Source organism: Nelumbo lutea, chromosome 1 (assembly GCF_056320005.1).
Source record: "Nelumbo lutea isolate HS-2025 chromosome 1, American lotus-T2T, whole genome shotgun sequence".
NCBI classification, from domain to species: Eukaryota; Viridiplantae; Streptophyta; class Magnoliopsida; order Proteales; family Nelumbonaceae; genus Nelumbo; species Nelumbo lutea.
In genome coordinates this window covers 146,567,286-146,592,869 of record NC_142684.1, presented here as the reverse complement: position 1 = coordinate 146,592,869, position 25,584 = coordinate 146,567,286, and the positions used below count along the sequence as shown (strand labels likewise).

General features: G+C 40.3%; 1 protein-coding gene across 3 annotated transcripts; it reads left to right on the top strand.

The window, feature by feature from the left end:
* Positions 1 to 774: 774 nt before the first annotated feature.
* On the top strand, positions 775 to 9,207 carry LOC148878194 (glutamate receptor 3.4-like). 3 transcript variants are annotated; one of them, XM_088950737.1, is made up of 8 exons: positions 775 to 853; positions 3,350 to 3,452; positions 3,867 to 4,244; positions 5,042 to 6,387; positions 6,824 to 7,101; positions 7,480 to 7,511; positions 7,647 to 8,056; positions 8,564 to 9,207. In XM_088950737.1, exons 3-8 carry the CDS (start codon positions 3,974 to 3,976, stop codon positions 9,020 to 9,022), a joined length of 2,796 nt encoding a protein of 931 aa, XP_088806863.1. In that variant the 5' UTR covers positions 775 to 853; positions 3,350 to 3,452; positions 3,867 to 3,973; the 3' UTR covers positions 9,023 to 9,207. The 3 variants fall into 3 exon arrangements, with proteins under 3 accessions (XP_088806863.1, XP_088806870.1, XP_088806853.1); XM_088950744.1 differs by having other exon boundaries at positions 835 to 853; positions 3,350 to 3,432; XM_088950727.1 differs by lacking the exon at positions 775 to 853 and having other exon boundaries at positions 3,205 to 3,432.
* The last annotated feature ends 16,377 nt before the right edge of the window (positions 9,208 to 25,584 follow it).

The window sequence follows — 25,584 nt, the reverse complement described above, 5'->3', positions numbered from 1 at the left end:
GCTTCAATGTAGGTACTCACCATCCATCTGAGATCTGCAAGGAGAACCCAGATCTCAAATCTTCAAGGAGAACCCAGAAAGTCACCCACGGTTGAAATCGAGGACGGAGAATTGTGTTTAACGAAGGGCCCGAAAGCAGAATTGGAGAACGGTGAGTTTGTTTCAGATAAATTGAAAAAAAAAAAAAAAGAGAAGCTGAGAAGGGAGTGTTAGTTCCTGATAGATGGAGGAAGGAGGAGGTGGAGAAAGGAACAGTTCGTTCCAGAAAAATGGCCCAAGGGGAAAGTGGAGAAGGGAGAATTTTGTACAGGAATTAGAGAAGGGAGAGTTCAATTAGGTGAAGTAGAGAAAAAGTAAGGTAGAAAGGTCAGACTACAGTTCAGGGGAACCACGGAGAGGTGAAACAGAGAAAGTGTTTGATTTGGATCTAGCAAACCCAAAATTCGCCGCTGCTCTGTTCTGGGTTCGGACAGAGAAGAAGAAGGAGGTCGCTGAATATGTACGCAACAAAGGTAGCAATGTTAGCAATGGTTCGAGTTGCCTAGCCGCCGCTGCCGCTGCAACTCGAACTGAGAACGGAGGCAATGGCGGTTATTTTGCTCGCTGCTCTTTTTCCCCTTCGTCCCCTTCGCCGGTGGCTGCCGTCGCCTGCGATGGCTGTGCCTGCGACGAGCCCTTCTGGTGTAGCTTTGGATTCTGGGTTTGCAGCTGGAACTGCTGGTGTGGTCTTGGTATCTGGCGTCCCTGCTGGTGATGCTGTTAGGGAAACAACCCAAAATGAGTTACTGTTGCATGCACTAACCGGCAGAGTTTGGACATTGCAAGCATTGGGGAGAGTCGAGGCCTGAGTTTGGTAAATTTGAATCCTTCGTGATTATATGCCATCTATACTACCTCCACTCTTTCATATTTAATATATGATCCCTAAAAATTAATAAAAGTCTTATCATTTTCAATATGCTCAAGTTTAAATAGAATTATATCAATGTCAAATATCCTATAGCAAATAAATATAAATGGTCGTTAGGAATCCAACTTGAGTGGACTTGTGTTGAGATTTTGTTAATAATTGAATGGACCCCGCCTTTAAGCCCAGTATATATTCTTCAAATCGAATACCAAGCAATGGAAAAATGCCAGAAGTCTTACAAACAAACAAGTAAACCAAAAAAAAAAACAGAATAAAAATGTAGCTTCATAAAATAAAGCGTCCAAGAAAGGAGAATTTGATCCTTATAAAAGGTAAAGGTAGGGCACCCCATGATTTGTAAGATTAAAATTGGCAACATGATAATATATTAGCATGTGCTACTTGACAAAGTTAAAGTATCCATGATTACTAAATAACTCAGCGTAGGTACAAAGTAATTTTAAAAAGCTGGGATAGTACTTAGTAGGATACCCAAAAGCATAAAATCAGATTGGTTTAAATTAATCTGACAAAATGTCCCAATTTTAAAGAGTGAAAACAAAATTTTATTGGAGGAGATTCTTTTTGTAATTTTACCCTGCCATACTGCATAGGGTTATTTACTTTCTAGAGAGAGAGAAAGAAAAAAGAAACAAAAGAATTTTATTGGGCCCTGTATTTTGGAGTATTATGACTTATGAGTAAGATATAAATATCGTTCGAGTGTTGTTTCGTGTGTCGTGTAGGGCAGTTCACGGGTCGGGTTAGGTTAGTTTATTGGGGTTCTCAACCGACCCAATCTGGTCGGGTTACCTGAAGTGGAAATTGAAATCGATTCACTGATAGGGAAAACCGACTTGGTTGGTTTGAATCGGGTTGGGTTGGTTTCAGTTTTGCTCTTGTACAAAAAGGACAAAGGAGCCTAGAACTAGAAGGAAATTTATTTGAAAAGATGGGAGAGCTGGGAGAGCCAAGTTCAAAAATCAAATGATGTCTTGAGTTGAGGACTTGAGGGGGGCAGACCAAGTTAGAGAATAGAAGAGAAGACAAAAGTTATCAATAAAATAGAAAGTCAAACTGTTTTATAGAACGAATGCTGAAATATTTATCTTTGAAACTTTCTAAATTATAATCTAGGTAAAAAATGAAACTTAATTCTAATTGTAATTGCCTAATGGGTTGCCTATTTGGTGTAAAAGACTATAGAAACTATGATAAATACAATTTAGTTAAATAGGAACTAGAAGACTAGTTAAGTAGGAAGTACCGAACTAGAAGACTAATTGGTTCAGTTCGGTTTGGGTTGGTTTTGGTTTTCACATAAGAAAACCAAAACCGGCCCGATATACCGATTTATGAATTTGCCCAATCCGAAACTGACCGGTGCTGATGAAAACCCGACCGACTCGAGTTGGGTCGGTCTGGGTTGGTCGGCTTGGTCGGGTTGGGCCTTCTTATGAACAACCCTAGTGCGTGTGTCGTTTGCTGTGTTGGTGGACACAAGTGCCACTTTCGTCCCGATTAGTAGCTCGTAATTTGGGCCTAGAATTTTTGAAATATATTAATTTAATATATACTGCTAATCAGTCGTTAAGTGGATCAAAAATTAACAATCCTAAATTCTTATTTCTTCTATTTAAGAAAGTTGAGATCAGCTTCAAAGGACATTCTGAATCCCAACTTTCTTGAATAAAAGAAGCAAAGATTTAGAATTGTTAATTTTTTGTCATTATTTAGATGATTGATAAAGAGAATTAGATGATATTCAAGGGCATTTGTGTCTTTTTCAAATGTCATTTAAGGACAAACTAACAACTGATTAATGATAAATACTGAATTGACATATTTTGAAAGGTAGGATACCAAAGTGACATTAGGCCCAAAGTACAGGATACTAATTAATGGAAAATTTTCCCTTTCAAATTTGGATAATTATCAAATCCTTTCCAAGCTCCAATGGCACAACTTGCTTATCCTGTTCCTGTCCACCAAACGATACCCTCAACCATTATTTTTTTATTTACCAATATTTTATTATTTATCACGTGTAATGTTGTCACCCTTCAGGGTCTCACCACAAGTTTCACGTGATGATGAGGGTGGAAGCCACGCTGTTCCTTCGTCAATCGTCAGACAATTGATTTAAGGGTTAATCATGTGCTCCTTTTAACTGTGGAAGTATGTCCTTGCCAGGGACATACTCCATAATACAGACCTTTTCCCAAAATTCCATTTTAACAATTATCTTCTTTTCTTTTCAACACTAAAAACTAAATATCTTCTCTGCCCAAGTTAATCAAACTGTAAAAATTGATTTTGTTAGTTGAAGAATGAGTTAAAGCAGGAAAAAAAATGATTCTTTACTTCGCTACAGGACTATTTAAGAGATTCTTCTTCTCTTTTTCATTCTTTTTTTGTTTTTCCTTTTTTATTGTGCAGTTGAAGAAGAGATATGGATTGGCTTCCTAAGCAAATATAACTGAGTATGAGCTGCTTCCGAGCTGAGGGAAGCTGCAGCTAAGGTCTTCCACAACTGTTTTTGGTATCTTTTATTAGCAATTTTTTTATTGTTTTTCTAATATTTTCTCGTGGGTTTGTCAAACTGTTAATAACTCAATCAGTTTTTTTTTTTTTTTTTTTTTATATATATATAATTTAATTTAATAAGGTTTTGCCGTTTTTCTTTCTTGGGTTAAAGACAGTGGAGATATGGGGGCTTTGAAATTTGAAGGAATTTTTGAAGTCAACTTTCTTCAATTAGCGTCCTCCCCCAGTTGAAAGCTGCTCTACTCCTTCCTCGTGGTTTCTGTGGTTTAAGCTGAAAGTCTTATCTCCGAAAATTTAGCACCCTTCACCATGTTGATATCTTGAACCAAATCAGACGTCTTTTGCTTGCTGTGTTTGTTGATGTTTCTTTGATTATGCTCTGCATCTTCATGTATTGTTTCCTGCCTAGGTACTGAAAACTTCATGACCGGGTTCTTTTAATTCTGAAGAGCTCTGATCCAATTCAGACAAGTCTTAGAGGAGCTCTATCAGATTGGATCAGGTCGGGTATTCGGGATGAAGTTGCTTCAGTGGTTGCTCTTGTGCTTGTTGATGGCCATGATAGTCGGTGGCGGGACTCAAAGGTCCAGCTCTCCCTCGTCAAGGTCAAGCGTCGTCAACCTAGGAGCTCTGTTTACTTTCAATTCGACCATCGGAAAAGTGGCAATGCCAGCAATTAAAGCTGCTGTTGATGATGTTAATTCCGACACTACCATTCTTCAAGGGACAAAGCTGAGCCTTATCGTTCAGGATTCAAATTGCAGTGGATTTATTGGAACTATAGAAGGTACTGTATAAGGATAATGGCTTGCACAAGTTAAATGTCGTGTTTCTTACGGAATTCAAGTTTGCGTTTCAATTGTCTCTGTTTCGTTTTCTTTAATTGTGGTATTTGGCATGGTTCTTTAGGCCTCTTATCGATCTGATTAAAGACACTACATCCTGGAGGTCATTTTGTTGAAAGTCTTTTGAGTTACCTGTTTACCGACCAGAATTAGAAGCAAAATGGTGTGTAGAAGACCTTAAATTTCTGGAAAAACTTTTACAATCTGAAAATCTTTTACAAAATGGTAGGTACTCGTTAAGTTGGCTAGTTTGCTGTATAGCTCTGAGTTCATCTTATATGCCTGTAGGAAGAAGTCCATCAGTCCTAGGCCATGAACAAACATCTAACTTGAGCACTAGAAAATATTTGAAGACTAATGAGTAATAACACATGAACACAGTATTGGGTTCCAGCCTGACTTTTGTAAATCCAAGGGGTGGAAAACCATAGCTTTTGATAAGACAGTTCCATCACTCCAGTTGAAGATATTCAAAGAACTTACACTGTTTTTTGATAGATATAGAATTTACACTGTTGACATGCTTTTTGGTAGTTGCCCATGTATTATGGTTTAACATCAAACATAGAAATAAAATCCCCCCTTCAAGAAAAGGACTAGGATAGGAAGGAATATAAAACTAAACAAATATAGCAAGGAATTTAAGTTTCTTAACCAAGTTTATCTGTTTTGTGCATCTCTCTTCCTCTATCCTAACAAGTGATGCCAAATATTGACTTGGCGGCTCCATCTTGTGCAGCTTTGCAGCTGATGGAGAAAGGCGTGGTTGCTGTTATTGGTCCACAATCTTCTGTTATATCTCATGTTATTTCTCATGTTGTTAATGAACTTCATGTGCCACTTCTATCATTTGCAGCAACAGACCCCACTCTTTCCGCATTACAGTACCCTTATTTTCTACGCACAACGCAGAGTGACCTTTTCCAGATGCAGGCCGTAGCTGATTTAGTTGAATTTAATGGTTGGAGGGAGGTAATTGCAATCTTTGTGGATGATGATTATGGGAGAAATGGGATATCCACATTGGGTGATGCACTGGCAAAGAAGCGTTCCAAGATCTCATACAAAGCTGCCTTCACTCCAGGGGCCTCAAGAAGTGAGATTAATGACCTGTTGGTTGGAATTAATCTGATGGAATCTCGAGTTTATGTAGTGCATGTACATCCTGATTCTGGTTTAACAATTTTCTCTCTCGCAAACACTCTTGGGATGATGGGCAGTGGCTATGTCTGGATTGCAACAGATTGGCTTCCTACTGTTTTGGATTCATCAGAGCCAGTGGACCCTGATATCATGAATCTCATACAAGGGGTGGTTGCACTCCGCCATCACACCCCAGATTCCAATCTCAAAAAGAAATTTCTTTCCCGGTGGAGCAACTTGCAACAAAAAGGAAATGCTAGTTCAAGCTTGAATTCTTATGGGCTCTATGCCTATGATACTGTTTGGTTAATTGCCCATGCTCTTGATGAGTTTCTGAATGAGGGAGGAAATATTTCTTTCTCTAGTGATCCCAAGTTGCATGATGCAAATGGAAGTAAGCTGCATTTAGCAGCACTCCGTTCATTTGAAGGAGGACAAGGGCTGGTCCAGAAATTGGTCATGATGAACTTCACTGGTCTGACTGGTCAGATTCAATATGATTCAGATAAAAATTTGATTCATCCAGCATATGATATTCTTAATATTGGTGGAACTGGGTCTCGCAGAGTAGGGTATTGGTCAAATTATTCAGGTCTCTCAATTATTGCTCCAGAAGTATTGTATACAAAGCCTCCTAACACGTCTGCCAGCAGCCAACAGCTTTACAGCATAATTTGGCCTGGAGAAACTACAATAAAGCCACGTGGATGGGTATTCCCCAACAATGGGAAGCCTCTGAGAATTGGGGTTCCTAACCGAGTAAGCTATAAGGAATTTGTGGGAAAGGATAAGGGCCCTCTTGGAGTGAAAGGGTTTTGCATAGATGTCTTTGAGGCTGCAGTGTCCCTGTTGCCATATCCTGTTCCGCACACATATATATTATACGGGAATGGTTCAAGAAATCCTAGTTATGCCGAACTTGTTGGGATGGTCACCCAAAATGTAAGTATATATTTCACTTATTATAAATTTAATTAGCCTAATTTTACCACTGGGTATCTGGACGAATTCTGGTATGAACAAAGTGCATATGCAGTATCAGGATTAAGAGTTTGATGTGCATTATTGAAGAATTGTGCTGTAAAACTGAGCTGATTGGATGATCACAACTGTCCTTTATTGATGTGAATGCTCAGAATATTTGTGCATACTATCCAAGATAATGCAAGTATTCTGCAAATATTCTGATGGTCAGGAACATCCAATGGCTTAGTTCTTGCATGGACCTACAAGGTTGACCTCATTAGGTGATCCTCTCCTTTGGTTGATTGGGTTGATTTGGGGATTGAACTGATTCATATTTTTTTGTTTCTTGTCCACTTCAGGTTGGGATGTTAAGTTTCTGTAAGAAAACTGATTTGTGTCCTCTTCTCTTCAGAAATTTGAAGCAGCTGTTGGAGACATAACCATTGTTACAAATAGGACAAAGATTGTGGACTTCACACAGCCTTTTAGTGAATCAGGCCTTGTCATAGTTGCTCCTGTTAGAGAAAAAAGGTCGAGTGCTTGGGCTTTTCTAAAGCCTTTTACAGTACAGATGTGGTGTACCACAGGTGCTTTCTTTCTTTTTGTGGGAGCTGTTGTTTGGATTCTCGAGCATCGGATGAACACTGAATTCCGTGGTCCACCAAGGCATCAACTTATAACTGTATTTTGGTCAGTGTCACAGAACTCTCCATTAATCCCTCGTCCAAATACTCTGGTCTCCGAGTCCTTATTCTGTGTTAAATCATGCAGTTATCATTTGTTTGTAGACTTTGAATGTTAATTGGATAAAGTATCGTGCTGAAGGTAATTGAGGCTACTTCTGTTGACCTCGCTTCTGATCACCTTTATTATGAAAAAAATAATATAGTGAGAGACAAATGTGCTTCATATAGAAATAATTTATGGGTTATTAGTAAAAACTGCTTATACTTTGTGCCCCTGTAGATTCACTTTTTCAGTTCTCCAGTTCTTATTTAAAACCAAGTGTTCTCTGATTTAATTATGGATGTTTAAACATTCTAATCCACTCGTATTTTCATCTTGCAGGTTTAGTTTCTCAACAATGTTTTTTGCTCATAGTGAGTAAATTTTCTCTCTTATGCTTTTTTTTTTTCATTTATGATTTACCCATCAGGAGCTATTGGTTGATTTTCATTTCAAATGGCTCAAACTTGGAACTTCTTACATTGTACACCTGCTTGGACCAATTGCAGGAGAAAACACTGTGAGCACCCTTGGACGTTTGGTTCTGATCTTATGGCTTTTTGTCGTTCTAATCATCAATTCAAGTTATACAGCTAGCTTGACATCAATCCTGACAGTGCAGCAGTTGTCATCACGGATAGAAGGGATTGACAGCTTAATATCAAGTAATGAACCTATTGGATACCAGGATGGGTCTTTTGCAAGAAGCTATATGATCGATGAACTCAACATTCCAGAGTCCAGGCTTGTGAACTTAAGAGGCCAGGAAGAATATGCTGATGCCCTCCTGCATGGACCAAAAGGTGGTGGTGTTGCTGCAATTGTTGATGAACTTCCTTATGTTGAGATCTTCTTGTCAAACAACAATTGCAAGTTTAAGATTGTGGGACAGGAGTTCACGAAAAGTGGATGGGGTTTTGTAAGTATCAAGATGTAATTTCTTAGTTCATGTTTGGTCAAGCAATATAGTTGCAGTAAATGGTCATAAACCAGGTGGATATACAACTTTCCACTTGTTGGAACTAGAAATATAGTATTTTTATTCTAATGATCTCTAACTTTAGGAGTCTTTTCAGTAAGTTATTTACAAATATTTTATTTGCATGACAAGAAAATACCAGTAGTAAACACTTTTTACACCTAGGAATATCAACTTTAACTAGTAAAAGTTACATTTTATTTCTGACTTCCAATTGAATACCTCCCTCCATACAAACCCAATTTCCTTAGAAAGGATTTATTTTCTGTTTTCCATTATGATATCTCTGAAGTTCTCTGAGATGCCCAGGAGATTGTTTATACTTCACTTCAAGATTAAAACTTAGCTAGCTTGGAATATGATGTTTTGTTTGTTTATTTCATTAAATATGTCTTAAAGTTTGTAGTTGATTGTGACCCTGAAACTAGTTTTCCTCTGTTCTGACAGGCGTTTCCGAGGGACTCTCCTCTTGCTATTGACTTGTCAACTGCTGTCCTTCAGCTCTCAGAGAATGGTGATCTCCAGAGGATCCATGATAAATGGTTGTCATCAAATGGGTGCTCCATGCAAGTGGCTGAAATTGATTCGAACCGACTGTCTCTCAACAGCTTCTGGGGTCTTTTCCTAATATGTGGCATTGCATGTTTTCTTGCGCTTCTGGTGTTTTTTGTTAGGGTTCTTTGTCAGTACCGCAGGTATAATCCAGATGAGGTTGAGGAAGAGGAAGTTGAATCCAATCATTGTTCTCAGCATACAACCCGCTCTACTAGCTTTAAGAGCTTAATTGATTTTGTTGATAAGAAAGAAGCTGAGATCAAGAACAAGCTCAAGAGGAAGACAGGTGATGGTAAACAAAACCAGATGATTAGTCAGGGTTCAGAAGGACAGTCCAACTCTTCTCCTTAAAAAGAAATTCTTTGTATACTAATACATCCTCCTTTTTTTATTATGGGAAGGCTTAAGTTAAAATTTTCCTGGTATAGTTTTCAATATAAAATGAGAAAAGAAAATTGCTAGCAGGTACTAATTGTTGTATGCAAATTAAGCTCATATTTCTACCAATTTACTACGGAAAAGAGATTGACAAGGTATTGAAGATTCTTGCATTGACTTCTGCATGATTGGATTTACGTATTTGGAATGTTGAGTGAACCTCTTTCAGACAACCACTTTTCCTAGTTGTCTGTTCCGGGAAAATGATTCATTGTGCCTCCCATTGTAATCAACAATGTAAGGCAGTTTCGTATTTGGTTTGTTTGGTATTTTCATTGCCTTTTCTTATTCGTCAACTATTTTAAATGAAAACTTGACATGTATCATTTTTAAAACATGGATACCATATGCCAAGCATCTGTTTTTAGTAGTCCAACTTGAAATTACTGTTCCAGGAAATATAATAAAAAAAAAGAAATTATAAAATTGAGATGCATTCTGTCATTCTGTGGGGTTTAAAAGAGAACTTACATAAATGGCAGGATTTATTGCTAAGGCCAACATGGTTGATGGTTCCCAAGTTCAGGATCAAGGAATCCAAGGTTTTTGATCCCTAGCAGATCTGTTTAAAGTGATCAAGGAATCCACAATTCTTTTTAAAACATAATTCTCTTCTCACCATTGACCTGATGACTTCTGCCTTTTGGAGAAAAACCATCATTCTCCATGTTTCTTTTTGTGGTAAATGAAAATCTTTTCTATAATTTTTATCTGGAGGGATGCATGTGACCATCTCAGATTCTCAGCTATTGGGTGTCCGTTTAGGATGCAGGTAACCGCCACGGAAAGGCAGGAAGCTTGTATTTGGTGATCAAAACCCCAAAAAGTAAAAAAAAAAAGAGAATACTATTGGTGAGCTGAAAATTCAACTTTCCGAGATCACATCGACGCCCTACATGCGCATCTAAGCGTGCATTGAGAACATCTACATCTCCCGTACTTATCATTGAGAGATGTTCCCAATACACGGTTGAAATGTACTGTGGGCGCCAATGTAAACTCCAACTTTCCGGTAAACACAACTCAACCAACACAGAAACCCTCCAGGTCATTGGCTTTTCCTTGGCTAACATGGTGTGCTGGTGAAATCTGAGTTTCAATAGTATTCTTGAATACATGAATTTCAGTAGTCTGTAAGATCTAATGGTCCTTGTTTGGTCCACTGTTAGTTGTATACATATCTCAACGATTTGGCTCGGAAAAAGCCAAATGAATCCAAAGCTTGACTTGGAGTCACAAAGGAGTTAACAACAACCATAATAAATAATTTGGTCGACAGTGGAGTCAAGTCGGGAGTCGGCAAGGTATTGTTATGTTACGTAAAACTGTAAAAGGTCTAGTTGGACCACAGGCCTGGTCCATTTAAATAGAAGCCCTACAAGTCAAAGCCTTACCCCACCAATGGCCCCATATTTGACCAGTCCTTAAATCCCTTGGCTAATAATTTGGCTAAAGTTTCTGACAATCATAATAACTTTCCCTGAGATTTCACTGTATTTTCACAAAAACCTACATTTACTTATCTTCCATCTTTATTCCAATAATGAAGATGTCATAGTTATAAAATTACCTTTACAATTTATTAAGACAATTTTCGATATAATTCAAAATGACATAGTTATAAAGTTTCGTTAACTTTATATGAATTTTCAGAAATTTGGTCATTTATTTTGCCTAAAATTTTCAAATACAATATAAATAATAAATACCATAGTTTTTTAATACATTAAGTAAAACCTTAATGAAGGAATTCTTTCTAAGAAGTTGAACTTTCAAAAAAATCACAGATCAAAACCAGTACGGAGATGAGGGAAAATCCCATTTTTTTTTATACACAAAGCATCCTTGGTAGACAGACAAAGGAACAACGATTTGATATCACAAAAGTAAAATTCACTCCCAACATACCTTTGAAATGATTCAAAACAAATTTCTAAATGTTGTCAAAATATTTATTGAATGCTTGTTAGTCGTCTACTCACAACTGGGTTTCAACTAGATCTAGTCTCCATAAGAGGCAACACAGCGGGGTCGAGGAATGATGAACGACAGCTGTTGATCGGCAAGAGTAAATCAAGGATGATTCATACAAAGGAGCAAAACGAGACAATCAGAATCCTATTCTAAATCTTCAATGAACAAAGGAAATATCTCCCAAACCTCTTTGCTGCATTTGCTTCTTTTTTTGGGATGTGCAGTAGTAGTTTCTTTTAAGTCTTTTGCTTGTCAAAGTTACTTTTTAGTAGTAGTAATGACGTCTCTCCCAATAGATTTTAGTTCACGAACCCAATACCCGCACTTAATGCAAACCAGCCTCCTTATAGTCACCTCTTCCCATTTAGGTCTCTTGTCTTTCCTGTTACCAAGTCTGGAGGAAGAAAGTGTTAGGTTTTCCCACTCTTCTGTTGCTCTTAGTTTCTCATCTGTTAGGTTTGTTTTCCTCTACCCACTTTTGGGGATTCTACCTCTACTGAGGGTTCTCTAATCCTTTTTTTTTTTTTCTCTTTTAGAATGAATCCAAAAAATCAAGCTTGTAACAGAGAGGGAGAAAATGATGAGCCTCAAGACTTAGATGCCACCTTCGCTTAACTCCTCCAACGTAATGACAACTTAAACATGGATGTTTTCGACTTTTCTAGTAGCATAACCAAGGAACCAAGGATAATATGGTATTTATGCATGATACGAAGAGTCTTCCTTAGAGCCACAATCCCCACGCAAGACCTTATTAGCTAAGTCTATGGAAGCTGGGGGGTTAATGAAAAGAACCTCATGGTCCAACCTCTCAATAGAGGTTATTACAAGTTTCAATTTAGAAACCAGATGACTATGATAATGGACCCTGGTATGTTTTCGATTAATGGCTTATACTACATGAATGGAGGGAAGGGAGAGATCAACGAGAATCCATCATCACAAGGATTGAGGTTTGGCTGCAAGTTCACAGCCTCCCCTTTGAAATGGTAAATGTAGAGAGAGGCCAGCATATAGGTTCTGCTTACTTAGCTTGTAGGACGGTGGAAACCCATGGAAATTACCTTCAACTCAAAGTATAGTCATAAACATAAAGAGGTCTCTGAAAGTTGGCGATTTTGTAAGCCTAACCATATGGGCTATCTATCGTTATGAGAGTCTTCCAGCTGAGGTGTTTGTTATCTCTATGGCTGAGTTGGGCATGGTCAACGTCGATGCACCTCGGCTAACTACCATCCCATAAATCATGAAGATTTCTTTAGCTCATGTCCTATAAATTTCCTTGGTCCTTGGCAAAGGGTGGAAACACCTTTGAGGGCTGATTGGCGTCTGTCGGACTTCAGAGAGTTTATCCAGCAAGAGCATGAAAGAAGGGTAGGATCCATCTAATGGACACCATAAAGGTTGCGGAATGGGTGGGCGAATTTCAAAAATTTCCTACCTTCTCCCAACTGAGAATCATATTCCCTAAGTTTAGAATACAATATTCAAGGATCCTACTTGAACCATAATCAAACTAGATCGGTACCAAAAGATAAATGGGAGGAATATACCTGATCCAGAGAAGCAGTATCTCCCAAAGTTGGTGTTCACGCCCAAAAAATGCTCCAAGATCCGTTCCTACTGAAGATGACACAGCTGTGGATGGAACAGAACCAGCAGGGTGCGTCCTACACACTGGATACTTCACAAGAATCCTCTGGAAACACTAAACACTGAATCCTTTTAGTCTTTGTTGCAAGACTAATGTCAAAAACATATTTCTTGACTTTCTTTTTCTGCAAAGATCTAATCTTGCAAAAAGAAAAAAAAATGGCGGCGGCAGGAGGAGAACTCTAAAGGCAAAAAGGCTGAACTGCCTTTTTCTTTTTCTGGAGTATGAATGAGATCCTATCTCAATTCGCAGGAGATATCCTATATCTCTTCAAAGTGGTTCAAAATCTGATATTTCTCTTTCTTGGTTAGGGTTTCTCCTCCTTTCTTCTTGATTAAGAATCCTCCTAATTAGGAGTTATCCCAATCCAAATCAGTATTTGGATAGGGGATAATCTTAATCCTATCTATAGATAAAGTTAGCTTACTCTTGATCTTATCAGGAGGTTACCAGATTCAAATCTAATTTGAATTTGGTCTCCAAGAGTGGATAAGGCTAAAGGCCCAATCCTTTTACTAACATTAATCTCAGATTCGCCCCAAGGATGGGTGATCATATCAGCCCACCTCGAAATGGGCTTCTGGCCCATTAAGTGTTCAGTGTCTAATTACTTTCCAATCTGCTGCCCAGTTGGGCTTCTTTGTATGGCGTGGGACCCAAGCATTGATCTACACACCAGCCACATGGGTTCGGCCCAGCCTTTAATACAAGGCCCAGCCGAATTCACTGAAAAACTCAATGAACCCCTTGAGTCCATCACATGGACCCTATGGGCCCAACACTTACATTAAGTGGTCCCTGGGCCAAGCCATCTTATAAAAACCCAGGGACTGTGGGCAGGTGCAAGATTAGCCCATCAGGTATTATCCTCAATGGTCTTACACTTAACCTCTCAGCCCTTAATGATCAAGCACTGCCCGACAAGAGAGGACCTCTCCCTCGGCTGCAAGGAACAGTACCGCACTCTCCTCTCACATGGATCCCGGGAATTAAAACCATTTGCAAACAATTTGAAACCGTACATATATATATAAATATATTAATTTTGCAAAACAAAATTCCAACGATTGAAATCAACTGCCGGCAGTTTGGTTTCCATCAGAGAGAGTGCATTCCCGATCATTACCCTTTGTCCGACAAAGTGGCTGATTCTGTCACTATGATCACCCACTCAGATGAATTCTCAAACTGCCCCAACATACCCAGGTTTTGATCCCCGCTAAGGATCTCACTGATTGGCATATCAAATGCAGCCTGATCCAACACCTAGTGAAGTGTCATAATCGAGTCTAGGGGTCAGGTGTAACTTTCCAGTTTTGCCCATCTATCTCCAAGGTCCAGGGCAATACTGGAAATCTGGTCCGGTTCAAGGATTCAAGTAATCCCACACTGCATGTGCCTCGGGTCTTACCCTGGTGGCTGAGACAGGCCATCCCAACACTTGGTGGCACACTAGCATCAGCCTTGGCAGGATAAATCTCCCCAGACTTATCCAACGGCTGTGAACATTTAAAACTAACATGAATCTCTATAAATGTCCAGTTTTAGGGTTTTACACAGAATTAAACCAAACAACATGAATCAAACATGCACTTTATTTATTTCCACTAAATAACAAAAGTACATCAAATCAGATTGAAGCTAAGGGCATACAAAAACTGTCTAACAGCTCCCACTTGCACTTAGGTCCAATCTGGTACAAGCCGGAGTCCCATACTTTCCACGTGTTTCTCAAACACCTTCTATGTCAGTGGCTTAGTCAATGGGTCTGCCACATTATCCGCTGATGCTACCTTCTGAATCAGGATGTTCCCTCTACCAACGATCTCCCGCAGTACATGGTACTTTCTCTCGATGTGCTTTGACTTCGAGTGAGCCCGAGGCTCTTTAGCCTGGGCGATCGCTCCATTGTTGTCACACAGCAACGGGATGAGAGATGTGCTAGATGGAATCGCTCCCAATTCGTGTATGAACTTCTTCATCCACACGGCTTCCTTGGCAGCTTCACTTGCGGCAATGTACTCGGCCTCGGTTGTGGAGTCTGCAGTGGACCCCTGTTTGCTGTTTTTCCAGCAAACAGCACACGATCCTATCGTGAAATCATACCCAGATGTAGACTTTCAATCATCTGGATCCGACTGGAAATCGGCATCGGTATACCCTAGAACTTGCAGTGAACTACCATCGAATACCAGACAAAACTCTTTTGTCCTTCGAAGGTATTTGAGTATGTTCTTCACAGCAGTCCAATGCTCCTGCCCTGGGTTTGCCTGGAATCTGCTTACCACACTCACCGCCTGAGCAATGTCAGGGCGAGTGCACAGCATGGCATACATGATGCTCCCTACGGCTGAGGCATAGGGAACGTCATCATGCTCTCAATCTCCTTAGAAGTCTTGGGAGACATCTTCTTGGAGAGAGTGACTCCGTGCCTGAAAGGAACGTTTCCTTTCTTGGAGTTCTCCATGCTGTACCTCTTGACAATTTTGTCAATATAAGCAGCCTGGGATAATCCAATTATCCGCTTCGATCTATCTCTATAGAGTCAAAGACCCAGTATGTATGAAGCTTCTCCAAGATCTTTCATGGAGAACTGCTGTGATAGCCATACCTTGACCGAAGTCAACATTCCTACATCATTCCCAATGAGTAGGATATCGTCCACGTACAACACCAAAAAGGTGATCTTATCCCCACTGGACTTCCTGTAAACACAGGGCTCATCCGGATTCTGCTCAAAGTCAAACATTTTGACTGCAGAATCAAAACGGATGTTCCAACTCCTAGAAGCCTGCTTAAGTCCATATATGGATCTATTAAGTTTACATACCATGTGTTCCTGACCAGCAACAATGAAGCCTTGCGGCTGCTGCATGTAAATATCTTCACTAAGATCTCCATTCGGGAACGCGGTTTTGACATCCATTTGCCAAATCTCGTAGTCATGGTACGCTGCTACAGCTAGCAGGATCCTAATGGATTTAAGCATGGCCACGGGAGAAAAGGTTTCCTCATAGTCGATGCCTTCTTTCTGAGTATATCCTTTCGCCACCAAACGAGCTTTAAAGGTCTCAATCCTGCCATCGGGGCCCTTCTTCCTCTTGTAGATCCATTTGCAACCAATTGCTTTTACCCCGGAGGGCGGATCCACTAGAGTCCAGACTCCATTGGTCTCCATTGAGTCCATTTCATCTCTCATGGCCTCCACCCACTTCTGGGAGTCTATGTCTAACATAGCTTCCGCGTAAGTCACGGGATCCTCTTCACTAGTTAAGGTTTCCACCAGGTAACTATCCTAGTCATAACCATATCGGACTGGTGGTCTGGATACCCGGGTGGTTCTTCTAGGTTGGTCATTACCTGGAATTTGTGGGACATCTCCCACTGCTCCTGAGCTCTCGTCATCAAGAACTATTTCCTGACGATGGGTGTCCAGGATGTAATCGGATTCTAAGAATTGGGCGTTTCGACTGCAGAACACTTTCTACTCACTCGGGTCATAGAATAGATAACCCACCGAATCCTTTGGGTAGCCTATAAACAGGCAACAACTGGTTTTAGATTCCAACTTGTCCGCACTTGTTCTTTTAACGTGTGCAGGACAACCCCAAATCTTCAAGTGTCTTACACTTCGCTTCCTTTCGGTCCAAAGTTCATATGGAGTTTTCAGAACTGATTTGGTTGGAACCCAATTCAGCACGTAGATAGCAGTATCTAATGCGTATCCCCAAAAGGATGTGGGTAATTGTGAGCGTACGAGAAGTGACCGGACCATGTCTAACAAGGTCCTATTCCTCCTCTCTGAAACACCGTTGAGTTGAGGTGTAGCAGGAGGAGCTAATTGTGACACTATCCCATTGGCCTTTAAGTAGTCCCTGAATTTGTCAGAGAGATACTTGCCACCTTGATTTGATCGAAGGGCCTTAATTTCTCTCCCTAACTGTTTCTCGACTTCCTGTCTGAACTCTTTGAACTTTTTAAATGATTCAGACTTATGTCTCATTAGGTACATGTAACCATATCGTGAAAAATCATCTGAAAAGGTGATGAAGTACACGTGTTGATTGCGTGTCCTAACACTCAGGGGACCACATACATCAGTATGTATCAGGTCAAGTGTGCCTTCAGATCTTTTAGGCTTACCGTCAAATGGCTGCTTAGGCATCTTACCTTGAAGGCAAGGTTCACAAGTGGGAAGATTTTCTACGGTTAGAAAATCCAAAGGACCATCCTTTACCAGCCTTGTGATTCGGTCAATACCGATATGGCCAAGTCGGTAATGCCAGAGGCAGGTGGGACTTATTGTATCACGATTCATTTTCTTGGGATTTTTGACCGACGTAGTTTCGGTTAAGTTAGTTTCCAGAGAATGATGTAGAACATAGAGACCGTTCTCTAGTTCCCCGCATGCGATGAATTTATTATTCCGTTTAACAGTAATCATATTACTAAAATAAGCAGTATATCCATCAGCACACAATTTTGAAATATAAATTAAATTTTTTCTCAAGTTCTGTACATAAAGACAATCTTTAAGTACAAGTGTTCCTTCTTTAAAATCTAATTCTACGGTTCCTAATGCCGCCGCTGCAACACTTGCAGTTGTTCCCAAGAATAGTGTCACTTCACCTTCACTCAACCTTCTGCTAACTTTGAACCCCTGCAGTGAGTTACACGCATGAGTTGAAGCCCCGGAGTCAACACACCAGGACATAGAAGTAAGTAACATGTTAGTTTCTATGACACATGTTTCGATGTTACCTATCTTAGATTCCAGGTAGGCAGGACAATTCCTCTTCCAGTGGTCGGTCTGCTTGCAGAAGTGACAGACATCAGATGCCTTGTTCTTCTTCTGCTTCTTAGGTTTGGTAGTTTTCTTCTGGGGCTTCTTTGCCTTTCTCTTTTTCTTGCCCGATTTGTTAGCTTCAGCAAGCATAACCACAGGCTCATCCTTCTTAAGTAGATCCTCGGCTCTCTGCAACATATTGCTGAGTTCCTGGACGCTGACACTCAGCTTATTCATATTGTAGTTCATTGTGAACGCATTGAAGGAAGAGGGCAAAGAATTGAGGATGGCATCCACTTGCGTGCCAAGATCTAGCCCGGATCCAAGAGCTTCAAGTTCATCAATGTATCCCATCATCCGAAGACAATGGTCATGAACTTTCTGCCCTTTGGTCATCTGCGCGGTCATGAACAATTTCAGGACCTTCTGTCGAGTAGAACGGTTCTGCTCTTCATACATTGTTCTTAGACTGTCCAATATGTCCTTGGCTAGTTCGATCTGATCGAACTGCCTCTGTATTGAGTTGTCTAATGAGGCAACGACAAAGCAGTGGGCTAGGGAGTTCTTATCCTCCCACTCTTGGTAGCCCCTCCTACGGGCCTCAGAAGCCCTATCACCCGGACGTTCCGGTGCAGGATTTTTCACCACCTTGTCTAACTTTTCGGAAGTTAGGACCAGCATAAGATTTCTGTACCAGTCGGCATAGTTTGGGCCCTTAAGCTTGTTATCGTCTAGAAGCTTTGCAAATTGGTCGTTTGCCATTTTCTGATAAAATAGCAAAATCATTAGTCCACAACCTTAGTTTGATTCATGTTACCTACATAGATATGGCTTTTAATCTATGTTCCATTCCCATTTGTTCATCTCTGAGATTTCCCTCCTTTCTCAGTGACGGAGACGACGAAATGTCTCTGGAAATGTGGGAAATCACATGGGGTGCGTGAAGCCAACTGTTTCAGCTGCATAACCTCACCACCTTTCTGTGACGGATCATATCCACTCATCAAATGAGTTTCCCTTTGGCCTCTCTCAGACAAGGTTCGGAGCCGTTTTCAGGTAAACCTTTCTGTCCAGTGAGTGCTTACCCATCATATTCAGGTTACGCCAAGGTACCGTGAGAGAGTTCCCATTTTCTAGTGAAGCCCCTCCCACATCGGTCTATGACGCCCCTATCATCTTATGAAACACTCTAATAGATCCAACGGCAAATGGGTAGCCCAATTTTATGGTGTGTTTCCTCATTACTGAAGGACCCATCATTGTGCTAATGATGGAAGGCCTTTAGAGAGTCCATCATATGGGTCTCCCTATCACATGCATTCATATTTGCTGGAGGGAACAAAAAAATGCCCTAGTTTTAATTTAGGTCAAACCAGAGTGGCTCCCACTGACTTTCATAAAGTCAGATTTCTGGTGAGCCTTAAACGGCTAGGGGTTCCGTACGCATCCCTTTTCAGGATTGTGGGGCCCACCAAGCAAAGAGGGGTCATCCAATGACCTTGAAGGACACCATGGCAATGATGTGCATTCAGCCATGGTGTGCGCAAGAGCCACTAACGAGTCTTCATGGGCCAAGTACTTATGGTCCATGGTCGCAGCACATCAAACATCCAAACATCACATGTAAATGAGGAATTGATCCAATCAATTAACTGCTATAAAGCCCATTGAATAGCCCATTTAAAATCTTAGTCATTAACAATTAATGTCTACTAGGTGTATGGGCTGAATCGCAGATAGCAGTTCGGCCCATACAGCTTATCTCACAGTAATGGGCCTTTTGTAGTTTTAACCCTTTAAAACTGGGCTTTACAGGTGGGCCGAATTAATCCTTGTAATTGAACATCAGATTTGGAACAGCAAGTGTGAGAAATACAGACTGAAAAACAGTCCATATCGAACCCCAGATTTGGTCCAAACAGTTTTGGTCCAATCTAGTCCGAGAGGATCCAAAACTGATTTTCAATTCAAGAATTAATTTATGAAAGATCTGACATTAATAATTTTGATTTCAAACAATCACAAATCAAACTATGGACTGTTCGCACCACCTGCAAAACAGAGGTTAATCACAAGGGTTGCAGTTTCACAAACTGCAAATCGCAGAAAGCGATTTCTCCAACTGCAAATCTCCAGCGCCGCCTTCTTCTTCCTTCTTCTTTAATCAAGAAAAATAACAAAAATCCTATTTCTATTAATTACATTCTTGATCAAATCATATACATTCAGTCTAAAAATAAAAAAAAATTACAAACCGAATTAAATAAATAGAAAGAAAAAGGGTGCGCAAACTATCTGCGCCAAATTTGCACTGCGATCTCCTGGTTCGAACAGTCCATTAAATCAAAATAAATAAAGAACAATTCTAAATAAATTTTGGATTTAATAAAAATTAATTTCAAATCAATCGCCCTTAACAAGAAACAGTTTCTTGAAACAAAGAAAACAATCTGCGCAAATCTTGAAAAAACACCTTCTATCCATCTGCGCAGGGTCAGATTTGATTTTCTTTTGGTTCAAGATTCGAACCTGTGGCTCTGATACCACTGAAAGAAGGGTAGGATCCATCTAATGGACGCCATAAAGGTTGCGGAATGGGTGGGCAAATTTCAAAAATTTCCTACCTTCTCCCAACTGAGAATCATATTCCCTAAGTTTAGAATACAATATTCAAGGATCCTACTTGAACCATAATCAAACCAGATCTGTACCAAAAGATAAATGGGAGGAATATACCTGATCCGGAGAAGCAGTATCTCCCAAAGTTGGTGTTCACGCCCAAAGAATGCTCCAAGATCCGTTCCTGCTGAAGATGACACAGCTGTGGATGGAACAAAACCAGCAGGGTGCGTCCTACACACTAGATCCTTCACAAGAATCCTCTGGAAACACTAAACACTGAATCCTTTTAGTCTTTGTTGCAAGACTAATGTCAAAAACATATTTCTTGACTTTCTTTTTCTGCAAAGATCTAATCTTGCAAAAAGAAAAAAAAATGGCGGCGGCAGGAGGAGAACTCTAAAGGCGAAAAGGCGGAACTGCCCTTTTCTTTTTCTGGAGTATGAATGAGATCCTATCTCAATTCGCAGGAGATATCCTATATCTCTTCAAGGTGGTTCGAAATCTGATATTTCTCTTTCTTGGTTAGGGTTTCTCCTCCTTTCTTCTTGATTAAGAATCCTCCTAATTAGGAGTTATCCCAATCCAAATCAGTATTTGGATAGGGGATAATCTTAATCCTATCTGTAGATAAAGTTAGCTTACTCCTGATCTTATCAGGAGGTTACCAGATTCAAATCTAATTTGAATTTGGTCACCAAGAGTGAATAAGGCTAAAGGCCTAATCCTTTTACTAACATTAATCTCAGATTCGCCCCAAGGATGGGTGATCATATCAGCCCACATCGAAATGGGCTTCTGGCCCATTAAGTGTTCAATGTCTAATTACTTTCCAATCTGCTGCCCAGTTGGGCTTCTTTGTATGGCGTGGGACCCAAGCATTGATTTACACACCAGCCACATGGGTTCGGCCCAGCCTTTAATACAAGGCCCAACTGAATTCACTGAAAAACTCAATGAACCCCTTGAGTCCATCATATGGACCCTATGGGCCCAACACTTACATTAAGTGGTCCCTGGGCCAAGCCATCTTATAAAAACCCAGGGACTGTGGGCAGGTGCAAGATTAGCCCATCAGGTATTATCCTCAATGGTCTTACACTTAACCTCTCAGCCCTTAATGATCAAGCACTGCCCAACAAGAGAGGACCTCTCCCTCGGCTGCAAAGAACAATGCCGCACTCTCCTCTCACATGGATCCCGGGAATTAAAACCATTTGCAAACAATTTGAAACCGTACATATATATATAAATATATTAATTTTGCAAAACAAAATTCCAACGATTGAAATCAACTGCCGACAGTTTGGTTTCCATCAGAGAGAGTGCATTCCCGATCATTACCCTTTGTCCGACAAAGTGGCTGATTCTATCACTATGATCACCCACTCATATGAATTCTCAAACTGCCCCAACATACCCAGGTTTTGATCCCCGCTAAGGATCTCACTGATTGGCATATCAAAAGTAGCCTGATCCAACACCTAGTGAAGTGTCATAATCGAGTCTAGGGGTCAGGTGTAACTTTCCAGTTTTGCCCATCTATCTCCAAGGTCCAGGGAAATACTGGAAATCTGGTCCGGTTCAAGGATTCAAGTAATCCCACACTGCATGTGCCTCGGGTCTTACCCTGGTGGCTGAGACAGGCCATCCCAACACTTGGTGGCACACTAGCATCAGCCTTGGCAGGATAAATCTCCCCAGACTTATCCAACGGCTGTGAACATTTAAAACTAACATGAATCTCTATAAATGTCCAGTTTTAGGGTTTTACACAGAATTAAACCAAACAACATGAATCAAACATGCACTTTATTTATTTCCACTAAATAACAAAAGTACATCAAATCAGATTGAAGCTAAGGGCATACAAAAACTGTCTAACAGAGCAAGCTAGGCATCAACAAGAAGAAGAAGGAAGGAGAAGAGAGAGAAACCCCCTTATGGAAGATTGGAGAACCGTCACTGGGAGAGACGAGAAGCCTTGGCAACTGCCCATCATGATACGCCCATCACTTAAGCCAATAGGATCCTTGAGTAGTTCAGAAGGGCCATGAGTGGAATGAGGCCAAGTCCCTTAACACTCTCGGCCAGTAGTCAAGCTGTAAACCCGACCCAATCTTCAGGTAGCGAATTGGACCTGAATCACCCCCATGGAAATACTAGCCGGAATAGGGGTTCGAATGCAAGTCACATAATGCCAAGAAGAGTTCAAAAGGAAGACTTCTGCACTCTCATAATCCAAAACACCCCTTCCACAAACCCCCTAATCTACCAGATGAACATATTCCACCCTTCGTTGAAAGACTTGAAATTGTTGACCAAGTTATTAAAAATGATGTTGTGAAATCCATAATTGTAGATGGTGTAGTTGATCCAAATTCCCAAAGGGACTTGGAAGAGGTAACTCAACTTGGTACTCATTTGAATGATCTTTCTGCTTTTGTTTGGAATTGTCGTGAAATTTATAGGAGTCCTTTAAATTAAACTTCTTTAATTTTGTCAGAAGGAACTCTCTAGACATGATATTTCTCTCTGAAACAAAAGTCCAAACTTAAAAAATGGAATTTTTGAGTAGGAATCTGTTGAATTAAACAATATGAAAGAAAATAGTTTCTTGAAGAGAGAAGGAAGAGAGAAGGAGAAGAAGAAAAGAAGAGAAGTTTGAAAGAAAGGAGAGCAATCATCTGGCCACCCCCTTCACTTATTATTTATACTAAAATAATAGAACAGTACAAAGACAACTATGCCCTTATAGGGCGGCAAAACATAAAACAACATATATAACACACAAAAACATAATAAACTCACATAACTATTGTGGTCCCCACCTCCTATCTAACAACTAACATAAAACATCTAATCAAAAAACATCATAAAACTAATTAATCTTCAACACTCCCCCTCAAGTTGGGAGTAATTGTCACACATTCCCAACTTGCATAGGTCATGTTCAAGCTTGTTCTTTGCCACCCCTTTAATGGAAACATCAGCCAGCTACAACTCTGAAGAGACATAAGGCAAACAAACTTCTCTGGTTGTTACCCTTTCTCTTATAAAGTGTCTATCAACTTCAATGTGTTTTGTCCTATCATGTTGAACTGGATTGTGGGCAATATTGATTGTAGCCTGATTGTCACAGTATAACATCATAGGTTCCTCTGCTTTCACCCCAATCTCACTCAAAAGAGATCTAACCCAAAGAAGTACCGAGACACCATGAGCCATGGATCTATACTCAGCTTCTACACTTGACCTTCCCACAATCGCTTGCTTCTTACTCTTCCAAGAGATCAAATTTCCACCTCCAAATGTACACACTCCTGATGTAGACCTCCTGTCGTCTAAGCATCCTGCCCAGTCTGCATCTGTATAGGATTCTAGCTTCAGATTCTCATGATTTGATAAAAGAATGCCTCTGCCATGGTGCTTTTTCAGATATGCAAGTATTCTCTCAATAGCTTCCCAGTGTTGAACCTGAGGTGCATGCATGTACCAACTCACAACACTAACAGCATAAGAAATATCTAGTCGTGTCATACACAAATACAGTAGTCGGCCCACCATTATTTGATATCTCCCCACATCCTTTACCAACTCACCATCCACACCATTAATTCTGTGATTTGGATCAATAGGAGTGTCTCTTGGTTTGGTCCTTGGCTTCCCGGTCTCTCGCAATAGGTTAAGTACATATTTTCTCTGTGAAATGAAGATCCCATGCTTAGATCATGCAACTTCAATCCCTAAGAAGTATTTGAGCTTACCAAGATCTTTGATCTCAAATTCTTGATGCAATGATTTTTTAATATCATCAATCTCCTCTAAATCATTTCCTGTCACCGCTATATCATCCACATACACAATCAAAGTTGACACCAAAGCATCTCTCTTCTTCACAAAGAGGGTGTGATCAGACAGTGTCTGTGTGTATACCAAACAGATGAGTGCCCCTCTAAACCTGTTAAACCAAGCCCTGGGTGACTGTTGGAATGTCCATATATACCTCCTCCTGTAAGTCACCAATGAGGAAAGAATTTTTGACATCAAGTTGGAACAAGGGCCATGAATAGGTGGCTGCTAGAGATAAAATGATACGAACTGAACTCATCTTAGCTACTGGTGTAAAGGTTTCCAGATAATCAATACCATAGGTCTGAGTATACCCTTTTGTTACCAACCTTGCCTTGTACCTCTCTATCTTGCCATCGGCCTTATACTTCACTATAAATACCCATCGACACCCAACTATCTCCTTGTTTGAGGGGAGATCAACTATTTCCCAAGTTTGGTTTTTTACCAAAGCATCCATCTCATCTTGCATGGATGTTTTCCATTCAGGTTTGGAGAGAGCTTCAGTAACATTCCTAGGTATAAACATAGAATCCAGGGAAGAAAAAAAAGCACAGTAGGAGGGTGATAAGGCACTGTAGAAAAGATGGTGTGAAATGCAGTGGGTTGTACACTTTCACTTCCCCTTACGAAGTACAATGGGAAGATCAAGGTCAATGGGATCAGTTGCAATAATGATGTTAGGGACAGAAACATTATCATCAGAAAACATAATAGTCTCAAGCTCAAGAGGAATACTAGGAACTACAGTGGGTTGTACACCTTCACTTCCCCTTACAAAGTACAATGGGAAGATCAAGGTCAATGGGATCAGTTGCAATAATGGTGTTAGGGACAGAAACATTATCATCAGAAAACATAATAGTCTCAGGCTCAAGAGGAATACTAGGAACTATATCTACCAAATCTGGAGTTTCAGATGGACTGATAGAGAGTGGTGTGGGTTGAGGATGTGTGGAGTCAACCATCATCTATCGGCACTAATATTACAGTGAGGCTGCCCGTAATAGCTCAAGTAATGAAACTGGAGGTGCAGGTGCTGGTTGAGCTGATGTAAATGCTAGTTGAACTGATGGAGGCAACACAGAAACAGAAAGAGGAATAGATTGTGACTTCTTCTCCCCAAAACTCTCCCCCTGAGGAGAACCACTCGAGAAGAAGAATGTGGATTCAAAAAATGTAACATCCATAGTGACAAATATGATCATCGACACTGGGTCATAATAGCAATACCCCTTTTGGTTCTGAACATACCCAAGAAAAACACATTTCTTGGCCTTAGGATCCAATTTCTTGCGATGAGGGCCAAGAATGTGAACAAAATAAACACAACCAAAAACCCTCGGAGGTATATTAAATATCTCTCCATCTGAAAAAAGAAGGATAAATAGCACCTTAAACCCCAAAGTCCGTGAAGGAACACGGTGAATCAAATGCATAGCTGTAAGAACTAAATCCCCCTAGAACTGCACAGGAACTGAAGCACACACCATAAGACTCCTTGCCACCTCTACAATGTATCTATTTTTCCTCTCAACAACTCCATTATGTTGTGATGTATATGCACAACTACTCTGATGAACTACACCA

What these genes read in the sequence shown, in the direction of transcription:
- LOC148878194 (XM_088950737.1), top strand. Translation starts at nt 3,974, where the DNA reads ATGAAGTTGCTTCAGTGGTTGCTCTTGTGCTTGTTGATGGCCATGATA. An exon ending in ATTTATTGGAACTATAGAAG is followed by an intron (nt 4,245 to 5,041) that starts GTACTGTATAAG and finishes CATCTTGTGCAG; the next exon opens with CTTTGCAGCTGATGGAGAAA. An exon ending in TTGGGATGGTCACCCAAAAT is followed by an intron (nt 6,388 to 6,823) that starts GTAAGTATATAT and finishes TCTTCTCTTCAG; the next exon opens with AAATTTGAAGCAGCTGTTGG.